The sequence below is a fragment of the Suillus fuscotomentosus genome (assembly GCF_016647785.1).
Source record: "Suillus fuscotomentosus strain FC203 chromosome Unknown F5891scaffold_4, whole genome shotgun sequence".
NCBI lineage: Eukaryota > Fungi > Basidiomycota > Agaricomycetes > Boletales > Suillaceae > Suillus > Suillus fuscotomentosus.
The window spans coordinates 915062-937264 of NW_024539516.1; the positions used below are offsets into that span (position 1 = coordinate 915062).

At 47.9% G+C, this 22203-nt stretch overlaps 8 protein-coding genes across 8 annotated transcripts; 2 read left to right on the top strand and 6 right to left on the bottom strand.

The window, feature by feature from the left end:
• Nucleotides 1-52: 52 nt before the first annotated feature.
• On the bottom strand, nucleotides 53-5324 carry F5891DRAFT_476392 (uncharacterized protein). The gene is made up of 17 exons (XM_041371968.1): nucleotides 5020-5324; nucleotides 4818-4958; nucleotides 4737-4763; nucleotides 4554-4687; nucleotides 3476-4495; nucleotides 3007-3427; nucleotides 2865-2952; nucleotides 2488-2815; nucleotides 2386-2430; nucleotides 2327-2331; nucleotides 2178-2268; nucleotides 2020-2124; nucleotides 1948-1964; nucleotides 1819-1897; nucleotides 1746-1762; nucleotides 1599-1693; nucleotides 53-1545 (listed from the first exon to the last, which is right to left on the bottom strand). Exons 1-17 carry the CDS (start codon nucleotides 5058-5060, stop codon nucleotides 240-242), a joined length of 3960 nt encoding a protein of 1319 aa, XP_041232263.1. The 5' UTR covers nucleotides 5061-5324; the 3' UTR covers nucleotides 53-239.
• A 3-nt stretch (nucleotides 5325-5327) lies between these two features.
• F5891DRAFT_1003409 (Ndufs4, NADH dehydrogenase Fe-S protein 4) lies at nucleotides 5328-6265 on the bottom strand. The gene is made up of 5 exons (XM_041360302.1): nucleotides 6023-6265; nucleotides 5817-5967; nucleotides 5689-5762; nucleotides 5621-5636; nucleotides 5328-5567 (listed from the first exon to the last, which is right to left on the bottom strand). Exons 1-5 carry the CDS (start codon nucleotides 6219-6221, stop codon nucleotides 5474-5476), a joined length of 534 nt encoding a protein of 177 aa, XP_041232264.1. The 5' UTR covers nucleotides 6222-6265; the 3' UTR covers nucleotides 5328-5473.
• On the bottom strand, nucleotides 6180-7960 carry F5891DRAFT_1003419 (major facilitator superfamily domain-containing protein; the record flags this gene model as incomplete). The annotated part of the gene is made up of 5 exons (XM_041360303.1): nucleotides 7800-7960; nucleotides 7616-7750; nucleotides 7406-7562; nucleotides 6853-7354; nucleotides 6180-6797 (listed from the first exon to the last, which is right to left on the bottom strand). Coding segments are annotated over exons 1-5 (1091 nt in total), but the record flags the coding sequence as incomplete, so codon positions are not given.
• A 2323-nt stretch (nucleotides 7961-10283) lies between these two features.
• On the top strand, nucleotides 10284-12701 carry F5891DRAFT_1182098 (uncharacterized protein; the record flags this gene model as incomplete). Its single annotated transcript, XM_041366108.1, has 16 exons — nucleotides 10284-10324; nucleotides 10376-10436; nucleotides 10486-10524; nucleotides 10574-10588; nucleotides 10643-11055; nucleotides 11111-11195; nucleotides 11251-11340; nucleotides 11388-11444; nucleotides 11496-11562; nucleotides 11610-11630; nucleotides 11687-11788; nucleotides 11838-11887; nucleotides 11937-12072; nucleotides 12128-12177; nucleotides 12226-12593; nucleotides 12647-12701. The coding sequence occupies 16 exons, from the start codon at nucleotides 10284-10286 to the stop codon at nucleotides 12699-12701; spliced, it is 1650 nt and encodes a 549-aa protein (XP_041232266.1).
• Nucleotides 12702-13315: 614 nt separating this feature from the next.
• On the bottom strand, nucleotides 13316-15981 carry F5891DRAFT_1003450 (uncharacterized protein). Its single transcript, XM_041360304.1, has 16 exons — nucleotides 15781-15981; nucleotides 15668-15728; nucleotides 15580-15618; nucleotides 15316-15461; nucleotides 15048-15227; nucleotides 14908-14992; nucleotides 14764-14853; nucleotides 14660-14716; nucleotides 14542-14608; nucleotides 14474-14494; nucleotides 14316-14417; nucleotides 14217-14266; nucleotides 14032-14161; nucleotides 13926-13975; nucleotides 13500-13867; nucleotides 13316-13445 (listed from the first exon to the last, which is right to left on the bottom strand). Exons 1-15 carry the CDS (start codon nucleotides 15822-15824, stop codon nucleotides 13511-13513), a joined length of 1479 nt encoding a protein of 492 aa, XP_041232267.1. The 5' UTR covers nucleotides 15825-15981; the 3' UTR covers nucleotides 13316-13445; nucleotides 13500-13510.
• A 681-nt stretch (nucleotides 15982-16662) lies between these two features.
• F5891DRAFT_1182100 (uncharacterized protein) lies at nucleotides 16663-18339 on the bottom strand (the record flags this gene model as incomplete). The annotated part of the gene is made up of 3 exons (XM_041366109.1): nucleotides 16663-17034; nucleotides 17082-18212; nucleotides 18265-18339. The coding sequence occupies 3 exons, from the start codon at nucleotides 18337-18339 to the stop codon at nucleotides 16663-16665; spliced, it is 1578 nt and encodes a 525-aa protein (XP_041232268.1).
• Nucleotides 18340-18797: 458 nt separating this feature from the next.
• F5891DRAFT_1182101 (uncharacterized protein) lies at nucleotides 18798-19530 on the bottom strand (the record flags this gene model as incomplete). The annotated part of the gene is made up of 2 exons (XM_041366110.1): nucleotides 18798-19217; nucleotides 19273-19530. 2 exons carry the CDS (start codon nucleotides 19528-19530, stop codon nucleotides 18798-18800), a joined length of 678 nt encoding a protein of 225 aa, XP_041232269.1.
• Nucleotides 19531-19752: 222 nt separating this feature from the next.
• F5891DRAFT_1182102 (uncharacterized protein) lies at nucleotides 19753-21410 on the top strand (the record flags this gene model as incomplete). The annotated part of the gene is made up of 4 exons (XM_041366111.1): nucleotides 19753-19811; nucleotides 19869-20223; nucleotides 20272-20583; nucleotides 20622-21410. The coding sequence occupies 4 exons, from the start codon at nucleotides 19753-19755 to the stop codon at nucleotides 21408-21410; spliced, it is 1515 nt and encodes a 504-aa protein (XP_041232270.1).
• Between the last annotated feature and the right edge of the window lie 793 nt (nucleotides 21411-22203).

A 22203-nucleotide genomic window follows, 5' to 3' on the forward strand; every position in this document is an offset into this window, starting at 1 on the left:
GAGCTAAGATGGCAATTGTGCGGACCGATGCGCCCACCACTACCTGCGGGGTTCAGGAAGAATCGAGAGCCTTTGATCATCTTCTAGAATGACCTCTGACGGCACTGGCCGCGCCATTGAATTTGTCCTCCTGATACAGAGCTTCAGTCTAGAACTAGATGCTCTTCCGACTGGTCATCACATAACATATCGATTCCACAAAAAGTATCCCGAAATAAGAATCAGCCCTACTCAGTTCGTCACTGAACCTTGGCATAAAGCCAAGATGTAAACCAAGGGCGTCTCGTCGACCTATGATTTAACTCAGCAGCTGCATGCTCCTTTCTCAACCGTTCCTCCGTCGCTAGATGTTCTTCTGCGATTGCTTCAGTCACGACAGCTTCTCGGGTTGTTACGATAGCTTCTTGAGAAGTCGCATTGTTGGGATGTAGCGACGCCTGCGAACCACCATGCCTCACGATCGATGCTGTAGAACGCGCAAATTCAGCTTGTGCGTGCAGATCTGGCCGAGACCCAGGGTCAAGGCCACGAAACTGAGATTGGAAGTGAAGGTTAGGTGGCGGGAGGTATGAAGATGCCCTTTCACGAAGAGATCTTGGTGCGTGGTCGGAGAACGACTTGCGAGGGAATGCGGGGCGACTGCAGTCCATGGTCTGCGATCGACCTGGAAGACCGCGGTCACCACTTTTCATGCTGACATTGCTACCCGAGCGATGTCGAGAGAACAAGGATGGACGGCGTGGTCTTGTGGACTCCACATCAACCTCTTGATCAATGGTGACGATGCGGGACTGAATGCCTTCAGGAAGATTGATTTCTTCACTACCGCTGTATTGCCTAGGTTCGTCGCCGGGCACTGAACTGGGGAGTTGAAATGCGGGGGAAGCGGAAGAGTCGGGATCCAACGAGTGACTCAAATCGCCAGTGCCGGGCTCGCTTGTTAAAGCTTGGTAAACATCAACAGTGTCATCAAGGTCCAGAAGACCTAGCGGATTTCTTGGGAGCCAGAGGGCATTAGTGATAGGTCGTGTGTAGTAAGGGTTATCATAAGGGATGTCGTGACGGGGTTCATCATCCCACGTTGCAAGAGGTGGATGTCGTTGTACGAGAGAAGTCGAGATGCGTGCTAGAGGCTGACGTTGCCGTTCAGAAAGTGGGGATTCAACCGTCCTATCCAGAATGGCAGTAGATGGTTCTCCTTGGGTCGGGGTCGATGGTATTTTTTCGTTTTCATCAACTGAATGTAGCTGCGAGAACGAACTGGCGTGAGGGCCGAACGGATTCGGTTTACGATGCTCAAGCAGTCGAGGTCTTCGAGGAACGGTCGAATAAGAGAAATTCACCCAGGCCGGTAAGCGCCACGCCTGGAATCTCGAAGGGTGAGCCTCAGCGTTGACTGCTACGTCCTCAGCACTACCGGGGTGGTTTGATGAGATAATCTGGCTTTCAGGGCTGTTTTCAGATTCTCCCGTGCCCATCCTGCAGACCACCTGCGCCTCCTCAGCATCATATTGCTCGAATCTGGCGCGGCACATTCGCGTCAAACTAACCGTAAATTATCAGAGCAGAGGTTGATAGAAAGATATAAACACACGCACATCACCTTGACGATCGCGGTGAAGACGAACAAGAAAGCCGATAGTGCTACATTGACAGTTATCCGCAACACAGCCATGTACGCCAGGAATACGAACTAAGCCAAGAGTTAGTTGATCGTACAGCGAGTGGCAGAGATTAGAACGAACTTGAGATAGCATCAATCCTATGAATGGAGAGATATCAACGGGATTCAGATATGCAGACATGAGTGTATCATACCATCCAATGAATAACGAAGGATACGGATCAACAGCATCTGACCATTACATTCGTAGTTCTTCGCATAAACATGTAGCAACTGCCCATTTGAGTCAGATCTGGCTTCACGAAGGGTACGATGTAACATACCTGATTTTTTACAACAGCTGGAAAACGTTTTAATCAGCATAGATTCTATCATAGATCGTATAAACAACAAACCAGTCTCAACTGAGAAATACAGCAACCCGAAGGGTATGACAAGTGGGTTAAGTAGAGCGAAGAGGAGTAACACATGAATGACCAGGAGGTGGTTTGGTAGCCAGTCTGCATTCAGAAGCGCTGTAAGAAACTTCACTGCACATAATGATGGAACTCACAATAGAAATTGAATGTTCGTGGGCGAATTCCAACAGCTCTTTTCCTCGGAGTTACATGTCGCTTGGTGGAGGGATAAACGAACAAAGGCAACTACAGCGAGGGATGTCAATATCATGACGATCTTGACTATGACTTCACAGAAACTCACACCAACTGCAAAGCACAACGTCAGAATGGGACGCAATACCATAAGTTATGGATGCTTACACAACGCAAGCTCTAAGCCTCCATGAATTGCAGTGGTGAAGATCACTGCAAGCAAGTAGAACCCATGAATTCACTGCAAGACATCGAGAGAACTGTACTTACACCATCCAACATAGAAAGGTCCGGCTGTCGGGAAACTATCAGCGACAGTATTTATTATCCCACTCTCGGATACGGTCTTGAACGAAAGGAAAGACTGGAGTGCAGCGGTTCCAACACAGAAAAACACCAAGACATTGACAATTAAAAATTTATAGTAACGGGTCATAATCGTGTCGTGCATTACGGAAAGAGTGATGATCGTATGGGCCTTCTTCGCAATGAGTAGAAGAATGGGCGGAATGAGGATCGTGAGGAGTGAGATAAGGACAGTTGGAAGGAATGATTGAATGACCTCTTCCTCCCAAGGGTGACTGGATAGATAATTGTACTACATGGATGTTCAGCGCAAAAAATTGCTGAAGAAGAATTACACATACTAAACTTGGCCAGAGCGTCGAAATGCTTTGAATGGAAACAAGACCAACAAACAATGACACCGGAAAAACCCAGAATATCGTGAATCCCCTGAGACATAGTCAACTACCCTTCGTGGTCGTACAACAGCGGACCAGCACTCACCAGACCCCAATGTTTACTGCCCAATCTTTGAGAATATCCACTTGGTAAGTTGACCTCATAACCCTTGTCCAATCAATGTCTTCATACTGCGGGGCCATCGTCACAAGACATGCAAGTGGGTTATTAGGATGTACTGCTAAGTAGTTGCACGCCTTCCTTGCATCTGCTGGATCTTTGAAGGTTACAAACGCTGTTGATACAGCGTCGTATTCCGTAGCGGCCTGCGTCCGGTTCTTCGTTATCAACGATGTAAGGAGGTGGAGTTTGGCAGTGTAATAATCAATGCTCGGCACGGTCTTCCCACGGAAAAAGACAGAAAGGTGGATCAACGGCTGGTATGGGTCCAGTATGTTTCGTGGTAAACTGAGAAGTGCATCCCATATCGTCTTGTGTGGATCGACGTTATCTGTCTCCGGATCCACTTTGCCACTGTCAGTTCGTGGTAGCCGCTGATTTCTGTGAAACGCACCCTTCGTTTTCAAAAAGAGTTTGTGCTTTGAGGGCGCAGAGTCGCTGGTTAACCGGTAATCAACCAGAAACGGTGAGAGTGTCTGAACGAGTAAGTCTGTATCACTGTTCTGTTGTCTGTTGTGGGCTTGACTACATCCGCTTTCCACATCTGGAGTCCTAGCAGGCCTGGGTATGGTGGTATCCTCTCTTGAGCTGGGTATATGTTCTACGCCGTGCACCGCTAAGAGTGCCTTCTTTGCCAATCTGATGTGCGCGCCCTCTAAACGACGGAGGATCTCCTCGCGCCGTTCCAGCAATGATGCCAGTTCCGTCATTCGTCGTGCAATGACAACTCTGTCGATGGGTGGCACATTTCCCAGGTTTGGACTAGGAATTTGTCCAAGTGGAGCACCGCCGCTTCCCTCCTGACTCTCATTGGCAGTTTCGCCTGTAGACATACCTATATTCTGCGGAATGCGCTTTGCTCGATTGAACCCAAAAGCGAACAATTTGTTGAATAAACCGGGTTGGGTTGATGCTGATAAGCCAAGGGAAGGCTTGTCGAGAGATCGCGACAGGTAATACTCAAAGTACTCCTTGAGCGCCTTTTCTGAGCGAAGCTGTACCGGCACGTTGGTCACCATCACGGTACGCAGACGTAAACCACGGTTGGACTGGTCGGTGTCAAGGGATGGAATATCCTGGAAGGGGTATTGTGGGTGAGGATGGGGATGATATTGTGGTTCCTTCTCGGTCATGGTATCGGACTCTGCACTGCGAATGGCACTTTCTATTTTAGCTGCTCGTAATCTGAATGCTCCATTGCAAATGTAAAAGAGGTTGCACATCCAGGTAAGCGTGATCCAAAAGAGGAGGCAAATGTGAATCCAGAGTAGGGAGCGGCCTTGCTGATTCTCTACGAGTGAAGAAATTGATGCTCTTGTCATTGACTGCGGTGAAACGTCATCCGGGGAAAAGTGGATATGTATCGGAAGAAGGATAAGAGTGGTCGTAAACGTATGGACGAGGACAAATAATACTTATGGACGACAGCAAAGTCAGCGGATACGAATCAAGTGCATGTTGCAAGTACTCACGGCTCCCGCGCAGGAAACGCACATACAACGTTGCATCGACTCCTCTAAGTTCATTAAGCTTCGCCTGGGGGAGAGTGATGCTGTCCTTGACCCAAGATAATGGCCAGCCTTTCGGCGTCGGCGGGGAAGGATTCCTGCTACCGCTATCAGAATGAGGAAGAACAGGAGTTACGAGCGACAAACCGTGCCCACGAACGACCTTGATACAGGCTAGAAGTTCGAACACCAATTAGAAGACAATGAGGAAACGATGAGTGTGCTCACTAGCCAAACTCCCAAGACTCGACGCTTCCAAGCCCCTCAGGCTGGATGTGAAGTCCGCGTCTCCTTCTCTTTAGGATCTCGTGCGACATCACAGACATCACGGCCACTACAATGGTAATGACCGACTGATTAACAAGGCCACTGAGACAGTAGCAAATGTTAACTTCACATGCACTGAAGACTCTGAGGAAACAGACTTAACCTATAATCCTTTGAAAAGAGCCTGGTCTGAATGTCGGCCATGATGGTGACAATATTCAGTCAGTGTAAAATACGTCAGCTTGGTCCAGACGAAGACGATACTTAGTATAGGTGGTACTCCACAGAAATGGAGACGAAAATAATTGTGCTCTTCGAATGACGTCTATGCAACTATCCGAAGTCAAGAACTCTATCCGTGTGGCTTCAGGCCGCCATGCACTAGTTGGCCGGCATCGTGGCATCATGCATCATGCTCCGACGTTGCATTAATCCATGCGGCGTTGTTGTGACTTACACTTATTCAAGTTATTCAAAAGTTTAAGTTTGCAAGCGCTTCAAGCAGTGCTTAGTACGTTATATCTTATCCAGAATGAGCAACACGGGTGCAAATTAAGTTCCAACGATTGCAAAACTTATGGACCAGATGCAGTAGTTAGTTCTACGAACAGAATGGTTTACTTCGTGCGCATTATCCGTAGCGTGTTGGGCTTATAGACAAAGTTCTCTGAATAGTTCTTCGGAGGGATTTTCTTGGTGGGAGGTGGTTGTCTGCGGCAGCTCATTAGTGTCCAGTTCATGTCAAAAGCGAGGAAGGTACTCACACATAGTAATTCCAACCTGAAGAAAAGACAATAAGGGCAATGGACTCTGAAGCGAAGATCAAACGTACCTTGTTTCTCTGCGAAGTGCATTGCATCTTCCTTGCTTCTGAATGACACCTTGGTGCCCTGCATGTAATCCGCGCTGTACAGACAGTGATAAACGCCGTTTCCCAGTTGAAAGGGAGCAACCACTCACGAACTAGCCCAACCCATCAGGGGATTCTCCCACCGGCCTGCTCCCTGTAGAACATCCCAGTCAATGCGCCACCGCTCTGACTTTCCTGCTCCGCTTTGCATGGTGTTGCGGGCTGGTTGATAGATCCGTACCATGCGATGCCGGAGCTCCGCTGGATTGACGGTCATTTAACATGGCATTTTCAGTGTCAGTTGGTTGAAACACACCTGGAGCGCCACTTATAACTTCAGCCGTCAATACATCAGTATGAGCAACCTCCGTGATTTGGGTGGTCTCTTTCTGGAGGGCATCACCAGTGTGAACTGGCTGGCTTTGACTTTCCGCAGAGAAATGGCGGGTGTAAGTTGGACACGCAGGCAGTAGCCGTCTCGGTATTGCCTGCTTATAAGAACGGAGCAGAGACATTGTCGAAATCTATTGAGAGGCGAACTCGGACGAGCCACTTTCGGGAGACGCGGCAAAGTCCGGTTTGGTGGCGGTGCAACCATCCGTTGGGTCACAATTGATCTCGAGGTAGAGGATCTAAGCTGATCCATGCTTTTAGAATGGGCAAGAGTACCAAGTAGTATACATGTATTAAGTACATCAATCAACGGGCTCGGCGGCAGAAACTCGAATGGTACATTTACTATGTCCGTAATCCTGTACGGGAACCCACAGGTCTTTTGAAGTGTCTGGGTATTCGCTATTCATGCATTTCAGGTAAAAAATCTCAAGTGCTGACCTTTCACTCATCTCTGTCTTGTACTTCATCTGGCAGCTGCGAACCCAGCCATCTTAGGACACCGGACAGTATGATCAAGACAACATATACTGCATTTCCATTGAGAATATTGTGTTTCTTTGAGAATGCGAAGAGCGATGTGGTTAAGGCAGGCCCAAGGGCACGAGCTATCGATGCAGAGGTTTGGGAGAGACCATTGACAACGCCAAGAACATTCTTCGCAGGGGCAGAAGCTGTGACAAACATCAAAACAGTAGCTGTATCTAAGCTGGTTACCTATGATGGCACAACAAGTTTCATTGTAACACGCACCAAATGCCATATCCCATGTCACTGTCAGAATCAGCTGGCCAAGCAAGGCATACATAATTGCATGATCAACCATCCCCCTTGTGTGTAGCAACCACGACATTATCGGAAACGCGACCATAAGCGGTGTGAAGCACGACACTGATACACAGAATAGATACTTGGGACCAACCCAATCAACAATTTTAGCCAAGAACAATGCCTGAAAGAGTCCATCTACGATCCCAGAGAACGCCAGCCACAAACCAATGGAAGAAGGAGTAAGACCCATGCCGCCAAGGTGGGTGGGCGTGAAAAGGAACAGCGGCATGAGAGCCCTGAAAGACGTGTCAAGAAAGGACAACATAGCGTAGCTTGCGATCGGAATAACAATGGTAGGTGTGAGCAGAGACCACAAGAGCGTATCTGTCGTAGATTGTTGCACAAACGCTTCCTGATCATTGATACCGCGAGAAACGCTGGGCGTGGCTATTGTCGACCTTGGTCGACGTTTGCTTAATAATGTCTAATAAACGTGAATAACGTGGCGTTGAGGAAGGCATTATTTAGGACTTACTTCCTGGAAGAAGTATAGCAGTATGAAAAAGGCCAAGAGGAGCGGAGAAGCAGATAATACACAAGCAAGAAAGTACGGGTATTTTCCCCAAAATGGATTGATAAATAATTTAGGCCAGTGATCCTGTGGCCGCGCCAGCATTCCCCCCATCAAAGGGCTGGCGTACCAATTCATCAGCATCCATAGCAATAGTCAAGTGATTCCACTTACCCAGCGAAACCTCCAGTTAACCACGCCATCGGAATCAAGGCAAATCCCTTAGCCATGTTCGTAGAGTCCGTCAATTCACCCATCACAATCTTCATAACTCCAATGTTGCCATTCAATACTCCCCACATGCAGCGACTGGGGAGATCACATCAGCATTGCAATATCTCCTTCAACTGAAGCAAACCTCATGACTAGGCTCCAGAAGGTTGTCGAAAAGCCGAAACATATCATTGAAATGCAAGCTCCTGTTAGCCCGATTAATAACACTGGCTTGCGCCCAATGTGGTCGGACAACCGACTCCAGCCCAATACTGTCGGTGCCTGGGCGAGGTAGAACAGAGAATCCTGAAATTCATGTCCGATGATACTATGAGGGAATGATAATTTTTGCAAGTCATAATATTGCCACCTACAATTAATCCGACATAGTATCCTACAGCCGCATCGTCACCTCTAGTGATGCCAATTTCTCTAATAAGCTGGAAACAGCTTTAGTCACAGTATTGACCACGGGTGTTGCAGCAAAATGACATCCCATTGTAAAAGTTCATACCTGATTGATATACGGGTATATGGACGTTGAAGCTGTAGTTTCCGCAATTTCCAACATCAGAAGTAAGCCTGTCTGGAGTCGTGGAAGAGGAGTTTTAGGCTTTCTCGGAACTGTTGCATGAACAAGAGGCATCACGATGGTCTCGCCGTTTGCTATACGAGGAGAAGAAGTGACCATCCAGGCGAGTCAGGGCTCCAGCGAGATGCTCGTGAGTGCGAAGATAGACCAAGCGAATCGCCTTGATATAGGACAAGAACAGCGTGCGCCGCGTTGCAATTAATAAGAGCTACCGAACGAGGCGACATAATAGGGCCGACATGCTGAGTTGATAAGGAATTACTTAATGTCAACTCTTGGGCCAGATAGCCACCTAGTAGCGAACGCTTTAACATCGCTCGATCAGAAGGTCACCGCAAAGCCCCGGGTCCGCCGAGCCATAGGCTCACTGAGCCTTTCTAAGGGTCAGCATCCCAGAAAGAGGTGCTCACTGCCCCGGGGGGTTCAAGCTTCTTTCTTTGGCAAAACAATTTGCAACTCGAAGCTTCTGAAGACCAAAATACAAAAGTTCGATGAGTCTTGGAAACCTTTGCTGGAGACAATCGTGATGCATGACGGATGCAACAAACCCACCTCTCCCCAGTGGGGGTAGGAAGCATCGTCTGCGGCTAACGCCGATCGTCACACGTATTATTATGTTTTACATAAAATTTTGCTCTGTACACCATTTCAGCTAGGCTCGTGACCAGCCTGGCCTAATACTACCACGGTTGCACAAGTTGGCTACGTCAATAAATTCTCACCATCTCAAATTGACGCATAGTCAGACTGGTCACGAGTCTACATTTCAGCGCAATATAAGTATATGGTACCGTTTACCAGCTTGAAGGAGATCTTTATTCGACCTCTTCACTACCAGTGAACTGGTCCTGGAGTTCTCCGCATGCGTTCATTCTTTTTGCGCACCGCCGACGTTCAAGCAATCCAAAGCACATATCAATCGAGTAGTGAGCATATTTGGGTTGAAGCATGCCAGAGGAGCCTCCGAGAGTGATGATGAAGATGATGATGATACAGATGACGCTGTCGATGAAACAGTGAATGTCAGAAATCCTGTGAGCCGCCGGATGATTGACTTCGACAAGTGATTTGTAGCGAGCGTTATTGATGATATTCGCATTTGACAATTTTGACTTCATGATGCCCTGGACACTGCACTTTTGACTGATGCCACTGTGTCATATATACCACTTCCATCCCATACAGGATGAAACCTGGCAGTAAAAAAAACTATGGCTGTATGGTGTTGCGGGAAATAAGTAAAGTAAGTCGACAGTGTTTGTTGTGGAGGCATAAAATGCTAACCAAATATGCACAGTCATCGTCCAACTGCGCCAGCACGTCAGCGGCATTTTCACCATACTCCAACGCGAGCAATGCTTTGCTTCCATGTAAGCTGCTAGGGCCAGCATAATAATCGCTGTGTTTTGTTCGTCCCGATTTAGCGGAACCCTTCCGCTTCAGATTTTGAAAATTGAGCCCGCCCCCGCCAGTTCCCGTTGCATTCGACTTCGTCATTGCAATCCCAGTCACGGTATCCCGCAACCAGGAGGTGGGTAAGAGTCTGACACCAAAATTAGGAAAACTGGTCACAGCAAGGGATCCGCGCGCTCTCAACCCAGGTCAAGTGGTATAAATGACAAACTATCTACAAAAATAGGAACAACCGCAACAACATCTCATGCACTTGTGACCCATGAGAATTACCTGTCCTGCCATATTCCCCCCCGACGAAGCCGAAGCCGAGCGCTCAAGTGCTGCTTTTAGTAAATGTGGCGCTAAGATGCATCCAAGTCAGGACAGACTTGGGATAGATACTCCGTTTTGCAATTACCCGTCAATTGCCAAGCCAACTTGATGTTGCCGAATCTCGACTGGCGGCGACTACGAGATATCTCACAGTCGTATTTAGGATACGGGCTTTCTGGCCCGGGGATTGGATCAATGTCGCGCGATAGAGCTTGACATGACCATATGACCTCGTTCGATAAAGTCTGTCATGCTAGGTGAGCAAGTATTAAAGGAATGCTCACAGTCTTGAGAACACCCATTTCTTACATGATTGACCTCCAGAGAAGAGTCGCCATTATCGGCGCAGGGTGAGTATCGCTTTTCATTTGATTCTACGCCAACTGAATATCCGTTCGAAGTGTTGGCGGGTTGTCCCAAGCTATTGCTCTCAAAACTAAGCTCGGATTTCATGATTTTACAGTGGGTGCATCCATCAAACAAGCAGTATGATCGCTGAGTATTTCGATAGATATACGAGAAAGGGTCTGAAGTTGGTGGGGTGTGGAGGGTACGTTGTTGTGATGCGCGACATGTTCTCCTGACAATTTTTTGCACAGGCCAACACATATCCTGTAGGGTCAACGACTGAAACTGCAGAATATCGCTCACCTCAAGACTTCTTCTAGGGATGCTCGTCGGATGTCCAAATTCATTGGTACAGCTTATCATCAGACCTTTACCCATACTGGAACAAGTCGCATGGCCTTCAACCGGAGATTCAAGCCTACTGGATCGACCTCTCGAAGAAATATAATCTATATCCACACATCGCGTTCAACACAAAAGTGCTATCTGCCGAGTGGGATGATGCCAAACAACAATACATCATCGTCGCAGAAGACGTCCTTTCAGGCAAGAGAATATCGAGCGTGGCCCATGTCGTGATATCTGCCGTTGGTAACTTGGAGGCCCCAAGGATTCCATACGAGATCCCTGGAATTCGGAAGTTTCAAGGGATTTCGTTTCATTCCGCACAGTGGCCAGGCTCGATAGATCTGCGGGATAAGCGCGTTGCAGTGATTGGAAATGCATCCTCCGGGTGAGTCACGACGACTTCTGCACAGGTAATCGGTGGTGACATGACATACAACAAGAGCACAGTTCGTGCCATCTGTATCTGAAGACCCGTCTGTCGAAGTAGTTAACTTCATCCGCACCCCGACCTGGTTCAACAATCGAGTGAGATTGTTTGTACCATGTTCGATGATTTCAACAACTAAACTAAACATCTAAGCCACATATTCCGTACTCGGACACCGAGAAATGGATATTTGCCAACATCCCTCTGGCAATGCGACTGCACCGAGCTTGGATCATGTTCTGGGTCAGACCAAACGGTGCAGGGTTTTAGCTTGCTGATATTAGTTGTAGTTTGATTTTCCCTCTCTCGTACGCCTGAGTGACAAAACTCTCAAGAAACGACGCGAGGTGAGCAGACTCTGAAAGTCTCGGGGCATTCGTTCTGACATTTCCTGCTAGGCGATGACGAAATACATCCTCGATAAGGCACCGAGTAGATACCATGATCGTATGATACCCGATTATCGTACGTGCCTGATAAAGGAACTTTTTTTGTGCTCACATGCTCCACAGCTCCAGGCTGCAAGCGGACCGGTTCGTCGGCGATGGTTGAACTTAGAATATGTTCTTTCTCATTTCATTCCATGCAGTCGCAAACAACGGTTTCCTGGATGTTCTCCATCGGCCTAATTTGACACTGAACTTCGACGGAATTGACAACATAGCGGAGAATGGCATCATCACAAAAACTGGTATGCATGGGCCATCATCGACGTCATCACCCTCCTCACATTAGTTCAGGTGAAATGTTGCCATTCGATGTCATCGTATACGCGACTGGGTTTATCGGCGTAAGTGTTATTTACACAAGCTTAATATTCCATCAGATACCAATCGCAGAAACAGGACCGATACCCAATGCACGTTCGAGGCTCGAACGAAGCTACTATCCAAGGGTATTATGATGCTCATGGTGGCCCTACCGCATATCTCGGGACTTCAGTCCCTGACATACCAAACTTTTACTTGCTAGCCGGTGAGCTCACAAGGGACATGTTATCATCAAATTTCTCCTGATATATTAAATCCAGGACCAAACACCGTCACACCAACATCATCGTTATTCGTGGAAGAAGTTCAAGTAAATTCAGCGTACCTTTTGTGTGTTTCTACTGAAGTTTGTCACAAGATTGGATATATATTTCAACTCATAGAGCCGGTCCTCAGCGGTTCTGTTTCATCTTTCACTGTCAAAGCTTCACCCACAGATGCATATAATGCCAAGGTTCAAGGACGTCTATCCCGTTCTGTGTTCGTGCAATGCTACTCCTGGGCGCGTACGAACGGCACAGGAAAGGTATTTAATGTGTTCCCTTGGGCTGTAACGCTTTGGTGGTGGTGGCTTCGTAAACCAAATTGGGATCATTATGTGGCAGTCGGCGCTGAGAAATGGGTATGGGCAAGGCGAAGAAAGGCTGTGAAGAATAGTCTGAAATGCACTGCAGTCTTGACGCTATTGTGGCCATATATCAGCGGCTCTGTTCAGACGACATGGTGGTGAGTCCATCATTGTTCTCGACGTCCATCAATTGAACAATCGATATATTTAGGGAGCGACTATCTGTGGCTTGCGACTACTTGAGCAAGTTTAGCCTGCGTCTTTGAGCGATCGAGCGCTATATATATATACGAGAGACAGACTATGATTATACAAAGTAGAATTTGCATCCTTTTTCCTCATGAGCAAGATACAACCTGTTAGACCTTCAGCATGTTCGCCAATCACTTAGTACAGTCCATTGTATATAGCTAGTATGATAGCTATATCCTTTGTGGACCTGCAGTAGTCGTATTAAATGTGTATGTGCAAACGACTGGTTTGGCCAACGGCTCGTTACTACAATAGACATCAGTGAATTCATGAGTCCTTAATTGATATTGTAGCTAAGGCTGTAAGCTATATAGATATAATTTTGCTTCAACCGAATGTATCAATTTGTACTGCGAGATACTTCAGCCGTTGATGGGCAATCCTTGAAATGACAACACTTGCTATCGCACTCCAGCAGATGTTCGGGACATTTTCAAGAGGTGAGAGCTCTCGAGCAGGATGCGAGTCTCACGGTACCTGCAGTGTGACTATGCATTGAAGACGACTACTGCAGATCCACAAAGGTTGTAGCTATTGAACAATGGACCATCCTCATGATGGTCGACGAACATACTGAAAAAAAGGTCTGACAGGTTGTCGTCACATCATTTCCGATTGTCAATCTTGCTCATGAGGGAAAAGTATGCAAGCTGTCTAGTTGCTACTTTGTATAATTATGATCTGTTTCGTACATACATGCATGACGCTTAAAAATGCAGGCTAAACTTACTTAAGTAGTCGCAAGCCACAGATAGTCGCTGCCTAAAGATATCAATTGTTCGAATGATAGGCATCAAGAACAATAGACTCACCACCATGTCGTCTAAACAGAGCTGCCGATATATGAGCACAATAACGTCAAGATTGCAGCGCATTTCAGACTATTCTTGACGAACTTTCTTCGCCTTGCCCGTACCCATTTCTCAGCGCCGACTGCCACATAGTGATCCCAATTTGGTTTGCGAAGCAACAACCACCAACGCGTCATAGCCCAAGGGAACGGATTGTATACCTTTCCCGTACCATTCATACGCGCCCAGGAATGGCATTGCATGAACACAGAGCGGGATATACGTTCTTGAACCTTAGCATTATATTCATCTGTGTGTGAAGCTTCGACGGTGAAAGATGAAGCGGAACCGCTGAGGACCGGCTCTATGAGTTGATGGATATATCCAACCTTGTAACAAACTTGAGTAAAAACACACAAAAAGTTCACTGGATTTCACTGGATTTACTTGGACTTCTTCCATGAACAATGTTGATGCTGGTATTCCAGTATTTGGTCCTGTAGTCAATACGTCAGACAACAAATTGATGATAACATGTCCCTCGTGAACTCACCAGCTAGCAAGTAGAAGTTTGGTATGTCAGGAACTGCAGTTCCGAGGTATGCGGTAGGGCCACCATGAGCATCATAATACCCTTGGATAGTAGCTTCGTTCGAGCCTCGAACGTGCATTGGGTATCGGTCCTGTTTCTGCAGTTGGTATCTGATAGATTATTAGGTCTGTGTAAATGGCACTTACGCTGATGAACCCGGTCGCGTATACGATGACATCAAATGGTAACATTTCACCTGAACTAATGTGAGGAGGGTGATGACGTCGTTGACCGCCCATGCATACCAGTTTTTGTGATGATGCCATTCTCCGCTATGTTGTCAATTCCGTCGAAGTTCAGTGTCAAATTAGGCCGATGGAGAACATCCAGGAAACCGCTGTTTGCGACTGCATGGAATGAAATGAGAAAGAACACAGTCTAAGTTCAACCATCGCCGACGAACCGGTCCGCTTGCAGCCTGGAACTATGGAGGACGTGAGCACAAAAAAAGTTCCTTGATCAAACACGTACGATAATCGGGTATCATACGATCATGGTATCTACTCGGTGCCTTATTGAGGATGTATTTCGTCATCGCCTAGCAGAAAGCGTTAGAACGAATGCCACGGGACTTTGGCAGCCTGCTCACCTCGCGTCGTTTCTTGAGAGTTCTGTCACTTGGGCGTATGATTAAATGTAATTCGAACTACAACTAGTGTCAGCAAGCCAAAACTCTGCAACGTTTGGTCTGACCCAGAACACGATCCAAGCTCGGTGCAGTCGCATTGCCAGAGGGATGTTGGCAAATATCCATTTCTCGGTGTCCGAGTACGGAATATGTGGCTTAGATGTTTAGTTTAGTTGTTAAATCATCGAACATGGTACACATAATCTCACTCGAGTGGTGAACCAGGTCGGGGTGCGGATGAAGTTAACTACTTCGACAGACGGGTCTTCAGATACAGATGGCACGAACTGTGCTCTTATTGTATGTCATGTCATCACCGATTACCTGTGCAGAAGTCGTCGTGACTCACCCGGAAGATGCATTTCCAATCACTGCAACGCGCTTATTCCGCAGATCTATCGAGCCTGGCCACTGTGCGGAATGAAACGAAACCCCTTGAAACTTCCGAACTCCAGGGATCTCGTATGGAATCCTTGGGGCATCCAAGATACCAACGGCAGATATCACGACATGGGCCACGCTCGATATTCTCTTGCCTGAAAGGACGTCTTCTGCGACGATGATGTATTGTTGTTTGGCATCGTCCCACTCAGCAGATAGGCACTTTTGTGTTGAACGCGATGTGTGGATATAGATTGTATTTCTTCGAGAGGTCGATCCAGTAGGCTTGAATCTCCGGTTGAAGGCCATGCGACTTGTTCCAGTATGGGTAAAGGTCTGATGATAAGCTGTACCAATGAATTTGGACATCCGACGAGCATCCCTAGAAGAAGTCTTGAGGTGAGCGATATTCTGCAGTTTCAGTCGTTGACCCTACAGGATATGTGTTGGCCTGTGCAAAAAATTGTCAGGAGAACATGTCGCGCATCACAACAACGTACCCTCCACGCCCCACCAACTTCAGACGCTTTCTCAAATATCTATTAAAATACTCAGCGATCATACCACTTGTTTGATGGATGCACCCACCGTAAAATCGTGAAATCCGAGCTTAGTTTTGAGGGCAATAGCTTGGGACAACCCGCCAACACTTCGAAGCAAATATTCAGTTGTCGTAGAATCAAATCAAAAGCGACACTTACCCGGCGCCGATAATGGCGACCCTTCTCTGGAGACAGTCAATCATGTAAGTTAATGGTTATTCTCAATATTGTGAATATTCCTTTAATACTTGCTCACCTCGTACGATAGACTTTACCAAACGAGGTCATAGGCATCTAAAAGTCGGATGCGCTCGATGAGTGCTCGATGAGCGGTGTTTGATTTTAGGCGACCGCTTAGCGTCTTTTAAGTTTCTGCGCGAGCGAGCAACCCAAATATTTCCAAAACAATATATATTGAGTGAATCTTATGAAAGTGCAAGATTATCACAAAGGAATCAAATCTTATCTACATATCTACAGATCATCAGACATACTAGCCGTACTGATAGTAGATATACCTCGTTCAACTAAATCTTTCTTTAAAGAAATGGAAGCGTGATATACTGCAGGAACGTTACGAATGGTGAGATTGTGTTGCTGAATGAAACGATACTCTGCTCCAGATGACGAAGATGCTGAAAACTCCACCGTCTGACGTCTCCCGTTGAGATGCTCCATGAGGACTGAATGTGTTGCAGCGCCGCCGAGTGAAATCAGATTGTCGAGAGTGTCCACGTCGTCTATGTCAAGCTCTGTGTGGAAGCCGGTTTCCCACACAGCTGCAACGATGACGGCGTGTACGCCAGGATGATTGACTGGGGCCAGCGAGTCCGGATCATTCATTTCGTGCTAGAGAAAAAAAAGGATAAGTCATTAGAAGAAGAATACAAAAAGAAAACTCACCAAAAACAAGTATGCATGATTCTCAACAAGTATCGGTACACGTTGTTTCCTGTGCGCGATCTCCGCATTTGCGTCCAACGGACGGTTAAGATCATAATGGACTGGGACTTCGCGGCGCGCCCTCGTTTTGAAGGCCGTTCATATGGTCGTTGTGAGGGTTCGGAGGCTCTTAAGACAGGTTTCGTAGTTGGGAACCTCCGCGTCAGGCATGAAGTCCTGGCGAGCTGCCGACAGCGCTGCCTCCGCCATCGCCGTGTTGACGCCCGTTTTGGGCATAGCGTTCTCTAGTAACACCTTGCGGTGCATATTAGACTTCACGGCTTCCATCAATTTCTTGAACTGCTCATTAGTCGGACGTTGGGGAGCATAGGGATGGGAGCGTGCAGGACTGTTGGCCACAGGCCTGGAGCCAGCCACAGGCAAATTAGTGATAGGCGAGGGAGGAGTAGACACCGGAGGCAGCTCTCTGCGAGACGGGAGTGGTGCAGTAACAGTGATGTCTCCTGTAGCCTGTAGAAGAGAGTCAGTCACGATCATGATACAAGTGAGCGACGCACTCTGATAACTCCGGTTGGGAACAGTTGTCCCCGGTGGCCTTCGGGTGGGCGGCGAGGATCATATACGAATACCTTCCGAATTCCGGGCAGGTCGATGGGTAAGTGTCCCAGATAACGTGTCCGTTCTTCCTCCCTCTGCGGCTCTTGCATGTGTCCGATATTCCTGAAGGTTGTCGGTGTGGGCACATCAAATTGATGTGCCTCACGAGACACGAGTTCCAGTGGTGCGAATGGCATCTGTGGGAGCCCGTAAGTGTGAGCATGAGGGGCTGGTTGCTGTTGGAGCTGCCGGGAGTCCGGCGGTGGAGCTGGCTGCATGAACGGTGGGCAGTAGTCGTGCGACGGGCCTGGTTGCCCAAGATGTTGTCGAGGGATCTGCCGGGGGTCCGGTGGTGGAGCTGGCTGCATGAACGGTGGGCGGTAGTCGTGCGACGGGCCTGGTTGCCCAAGATGTTGCCGAGGGAGCTGCCGGGGGTCCGGAGGTGGAGCTGGCTGCATGAATGGTGGGCGGTAGTCGTGCGACGGGCCTGGTTGCCCAAGATGTTGCCGAGGGATCTGCCGGGGGTCCGGAGGTGGAGCTGGCTGCATGAACGGTGGGCGGTAGTCATGCGACGGGCCTGGTTGCCCAAGATGTTGTCGAGGGATCTGCCGGGGGTCTGGCGGTGGAGCTGGCTGCATGAATGGTGGGTGGTAGTCGTGCGACGGGCCTGGTTGCCCAAGATGTTGTCGAGGGATCTGCCGGGGGTCCGGCGGTGGAGCTGGCTGCATGAACGGTGGGTGGTAGTCATGCGACGGGCCTGGTTGCCCAAGATGTTGTCGAGGGAGCTGCCGGGAGTCCGGCGGTGGAGCTGGCTGCATGGACGATGAGTAGTAGTCGTGTGACGGACCTGGTTGTGCGAGATGTTCATCGGCTTCCTCCATATCGACTTCCTCCATATCATCTTCCTCCTCCATCTCATCGTCCTCATCCTCATCGTCCTCATCCTCGTCCATGCCTTCGGATTCGATTAACGAAATTAGTTGCTGGTATGATGCCAGACCTTGAGGTTGTTCGACACGGACACCGATCTGGCTTGCATCTGAATTCAAAGACGGGTTTAAACCCAAATTTTTCCCTGGTTTTTTTATTGCCTAATAATATTATATTAGTAGCATGCGTAGGTAGTAGTACCGTAAGACTTACCTTCGCATTCTTGCGCGAGGGACACTTTTTCGTGATCTTCGTGTGCTTGCGAGTTGCACTGGCCTTTGGGGGCATGATGATGGGTGGGTGGAAAATGTATAAGAAAAATGTACGTTCGAGTCCAGGTGCTTAACAGCCGGGGTTATTTAATTGGCCCCAGGGTTCTATCGGCCTCATGGCACAGCCAATTCAATAGAAAGATCAATCAGTAATCATGAATGCAGACATTTATGTATTAGACGCACCGAAATCTGCATGCTGTGAACCTCGTGGCATGATGATCAGTATGTTTGACGCAGTTTCACGCGGGGTAAGGACAGAATAGGCAAAAAGATGTGATAGTGCGGAATGATATCGATGGTGACAAGATAGTATCGATAGTGACAAGAAGAAGAGAAATCAGTCACGAGGCTACATCGAACATTACTACAAAACTCTTGAATACATAAAACTGGTACACCGTTGATCTAGAGCGGTAATCAACGAATCAGTGACATTTTTGACCAAGATAAGAAATGAACTTAACTGATTGCCTAGTCCCGACCGCTTTCGGAGTCTTCACCACCGTCGTTAGCCATGATCAAGTCTGTGTCAGTGACCCCATGTGCGATAAGTAGTCCTTCCATATCGTTGTATTTACCTTGCACAAACTTGAGGGACTCCTTTGCTTTGAGGAGGTTTGTAGTAACGCTGGAGGATGGTTCAGAAACCTCTGTGCACTCTTTCTGCGCGTTTTCAATCCAGAGTCGAAGCCCATCTTCTGCAGCTTCATGTTCTTTCTTCAACTTGTTGATGGATTGGTTCAAGAAACTAGTCCACCTGCTCGCCTCTTCTACCTGCCAGATCCTGGTCATGATAAGGTGGTGAAGCTTCTCACAAGTGGCATACTGAGCAGCAACAGCCACTTTGAGATCCTCAGGCGGCATGTTTGTGTCGCCCAGAATCTCTGGGGCCTGTTTAATCGAGTTCAATACAATCAGTACCAGCAAAAATGTGGAAAAGACTTACAAGGGACACAAAACTTGCAATAGGGATATCATGTCCCTCTGACTCAGAGTCAAACAAAGCAGAGTTAAATGAGGAGCAGCTCCCCTTGGGAGACCGTAAGGTGTAGTTCCCCCAGGGAGAGTGTAAGGAGTAGTTCCCCAGGGGAGACCGAGACCTGTGTAGAGACCGAGACTTACACTTAGCCTTGGGACTTGCTCTATAAGCAGGAGAGGAATGTTCGACGAAAGTTGCAGAGCTGGTTGGGCTAGTAGGGCGCATAGTAGCAATACAAGTGTCCAGCATGATATGAACAATGGACTTGGAGGATTTGACCTGAATGTTTTCTCACTCAGCCTCTCGCTGCGGTGCTGTCAACAGACTTGTCAGCGAGTTTCGGAGTTTGAAGGACTTGACAGAATTCCAAATACACGGCGGTGGATGGTCAGTCAAGGTGATTCTTAAGGCTGCAATATCAATAAGTTCTTCAAGTTGAACGCTCCGATGGCATCCAATGTAGAAGAGGGCTTTACCTCTGACAAGATGTTTTTTAGGGCCGGAGAGTACATTTTTGATATCAAACTTACACGATGGTCCTGATCAAGCTGGCTATCATATAGTGGTACTAGCCAGTATCCTTGTCCCACCTGTTCCACGCCATTTGTGAAGGTGGAAGAACTTTGCACTCACCTTACAGATGATCCGCAATGCAATGCTGTACCCATCCCTCATGCACTTCACCAACCTGCTGGTCCAGGTGAAGAACGCATGGGTCGCTATCACACGAAATCTGGCTCTATTTATGGGTTTCAACGGCCAAATATGTTCGAGCGCATGAAGGCTCATGACTATGAGTCCGCTCGCAAACATAATGTGTACTACCCATTTTCTGGGAGGGAGGAATGGGAACTCGCCAAATTTCTCATCGAGAATCTGAATCAGGGGCAAATAAGTTGCTTTTTGAAGTTATTATGGGTCAGTGAACTTTACATTAACTTTTAAATTTTAACAGCTCGCTATTAGGTGAAGTCAGAAACACGGCAACAGCCCACATTCAAAACTGCGCCCCAACTGCTAACCTTTATGGACGCCCTGCCAAAGGGACCGCAGTGGCGCTGCACAACAATCGAGACAGATGGTTATGTTACAACGCATCCTGTGCATCTTATCTGGCGTGATGCTTTGGAGGTAACGAAGCACATATTTGGCAATCCGATTTTTGCCAATGACATGGAATTCGATCCATATGAGATATTTGTTGACGGAGAACGGGAATATGGTGAATGGATGTCGAGTTCGCGTGCGCATGATATCCAGGCTTGTATTATTTTTTATGTTTGAATATGAATTCTGACGATAGTTTTTATGCATAGGACGAGCTTCCACGAGGTGCTACCATTGTGCCCATCGTTCTTGCATCGGACAAAACTCCTGTCACTCGACACACAGGAGGTCTCGAGATGCATCCCACGTTCCTTACTATCGCTAACATCCGATCTGACATTCGCATGAAGGCTACGGCTCACACATGGTCGTGCATCGCGTATATGCCCATTCCTCAGTTCATTTGCAACCCCAAGTTCTCTTCACTCTTGCAAGCCCGTGTGTGGCATCGGTGCATGGATATAGTCTGCGTGAATCTCAAGGAGGCAGCCGCTGTAGGCGCAAGTATGGTGGACCCATTGGGTCTCTTACGCTATGGATTTACCCCCCTTGTCGCATATACTGCCGACCTCCCCAAACAACAGATGGTTTCATGTGTAAGTAAGAATACATCACCAGTCACTCTAGCCATCCAGTCACAGTTCGGGGACAGAAAGTTGTATGAACCTCGCGACAGCCAGGGCACACTCAGGACACTTGAAGAACTTGGTCAGCGTATCGATCCCTGGAAGGTCCAGGAATTTCAAGAAGCAGCCAAAGCATCACATCTCAGCGGGGTGCAGCTTCCCTTCTGGCGTGACTGGCGCTTCGCTGATCCAGTTATTTTCCTTGCACCTGAACTTCTCCACACATGCCATAAAATTTTTTCTTTGATCACATCCTCAAGTGGTGTAAGGAAGTTGTTGGGGCTGATGAACTCGATACTCGCTTTCGTTCGCAACATAAACACATCGGAACCCGTCACTTTGGGCAAGGTGTCTCCCATGTCTCGCAGATGACCGGTCGGGAACATCGGTGTAGAAACAACAATACAATGAGGAACAAAAGAAGCTCCTGACTGTATCTGTAAAAGTTGTAAGGTCGCACGCTGCCTAGTCTGCGTTACTTGAGAAGCAAGTGCGTTCGACCCTATAGGGGAAGTGAGTGCAGCAAGGATCTAGAAGTGTGCGCTTAAGCGAAGCACGAGAAAGCGCAGGAGCGCGCAAGGTACAAAGGCGCGGGAACGCGCGCGCGTATTAGCGCGAAGCGCGGGAAAGTGCGCGCGCGTATGCGGAAATGAGAAACTAAGCTTAAGTAGTGATATAAAGCAAGATAAGAGATATAAGAGTGCAAAATGTAAAGGAATAGCTTTCTACTATATTCTGCTAAGTAGTAAGTGGGTAGTAACTAGTAAGTGAAAAGTAGGAAAAGTAGGTCCCGTGTAGTATGTACTGCTGGCGCTTATATAGCGCGCCTAAGCGCGCTCATGCGGAGCCGAAGCGCTACCGAGTAGGTATGTAAAAATATATATGAGTGAGAAACTAGGATAAAAATAAAGGTGGAACTATGCTAATAAAGGAAATGGAAATATACATACTAGGGAGCTTGGTGGACAGTGGATGGATGCATCTGGATGGCTGGCGCTATAGGGCGCGCAAGCGCGGGAACGCGCGCGCGCGCGTATACATCGTGAAGCGCGGGAATGGTGCGCGCATGGCGCGCGTTGCGTGGGAAAGCTGCGCCTCATATAGAGATAGCTGCGGGTAGCGCACAGAGTAATGCTATGAGTTCGTGCTGTATACTCCTTGGTGA

What these genes read in the sequence shown, in the direction of transcription:
- F5891DRAFT_476392 (XM_041371968.1), bottom strand. Translation starts at nt 5,060, where the DNA reads ATGGCCGACATTCAGACCAGGCTCTTTTCAAAGGATTATAG. An exon ending in GAGTCTTGGGAGTTTGGCTA is followed by an intron (nt 4,764 to 4,817) that starts GTGAGCACACTC and finishes TCGAACTTCTAG; the next exon opens with CCTGTATCAAGGTCGTTCGT. An exon ending in ACCTTTCTATGTTGGATGGT is followed by an intron (nt 2,431 to 2,487) that starts GTAAGTACAGTT and finishes ACTTGCTTGCAG; the next exon opens with TGATCTTCACCACTGCAATT.
- F5891DRAFT_1003409 (XM_041360302.1), bottom strand. Translation starts at nt 6,221, where the DNA reads ATGTCTCTGCTCCGTTCTTATAAGCAGGCAATACCGAGACGGCTACTG. An exon ending in AGTTATAAGTGGCGCTCCAG is followed by an intron (nt 5,968 to 6,022) that starts GTGTGTTTCAAC and finishes CCGTCAATCCAG; the next exon opens with CGGAGCTCCGGCATCGCATG. An exon ending in CTGATGGGTTGGGCTAGTTC is followed by an intron (nt 5,763 to 5,816) that starts GTGAGTGGTTGC and finishes CTGTCTGTACAG; the next exon opens with CGCGGATTACATGCAGGGCA.
- F5891DRAFT_1003450 (XM_041360304.1), bottom strand. Translation starts at nt 15,824, where the DNA reads ATGATTGACTGTCTCCAGAGAAGGGTCGCCATTATCGGCGCCGG. An exon ending in AATCTATATCCACACATCGC is followed by an intron (nt 15,228 to 15,315) that starts GTTCAACACAAA and finishes TTCAGGCAAGAG; the next exon opens with AATATCGAGCGTGGCCCATG. An exon ending in CTCTCAAGAAACGACGCGAG is followed by an intron (nt 14,609 to 14,659) that starts GTGAGCAGGCTG and finishes GCTTTCTGCTAG; the next exon opens with GCGATGACGAAATACATCCT.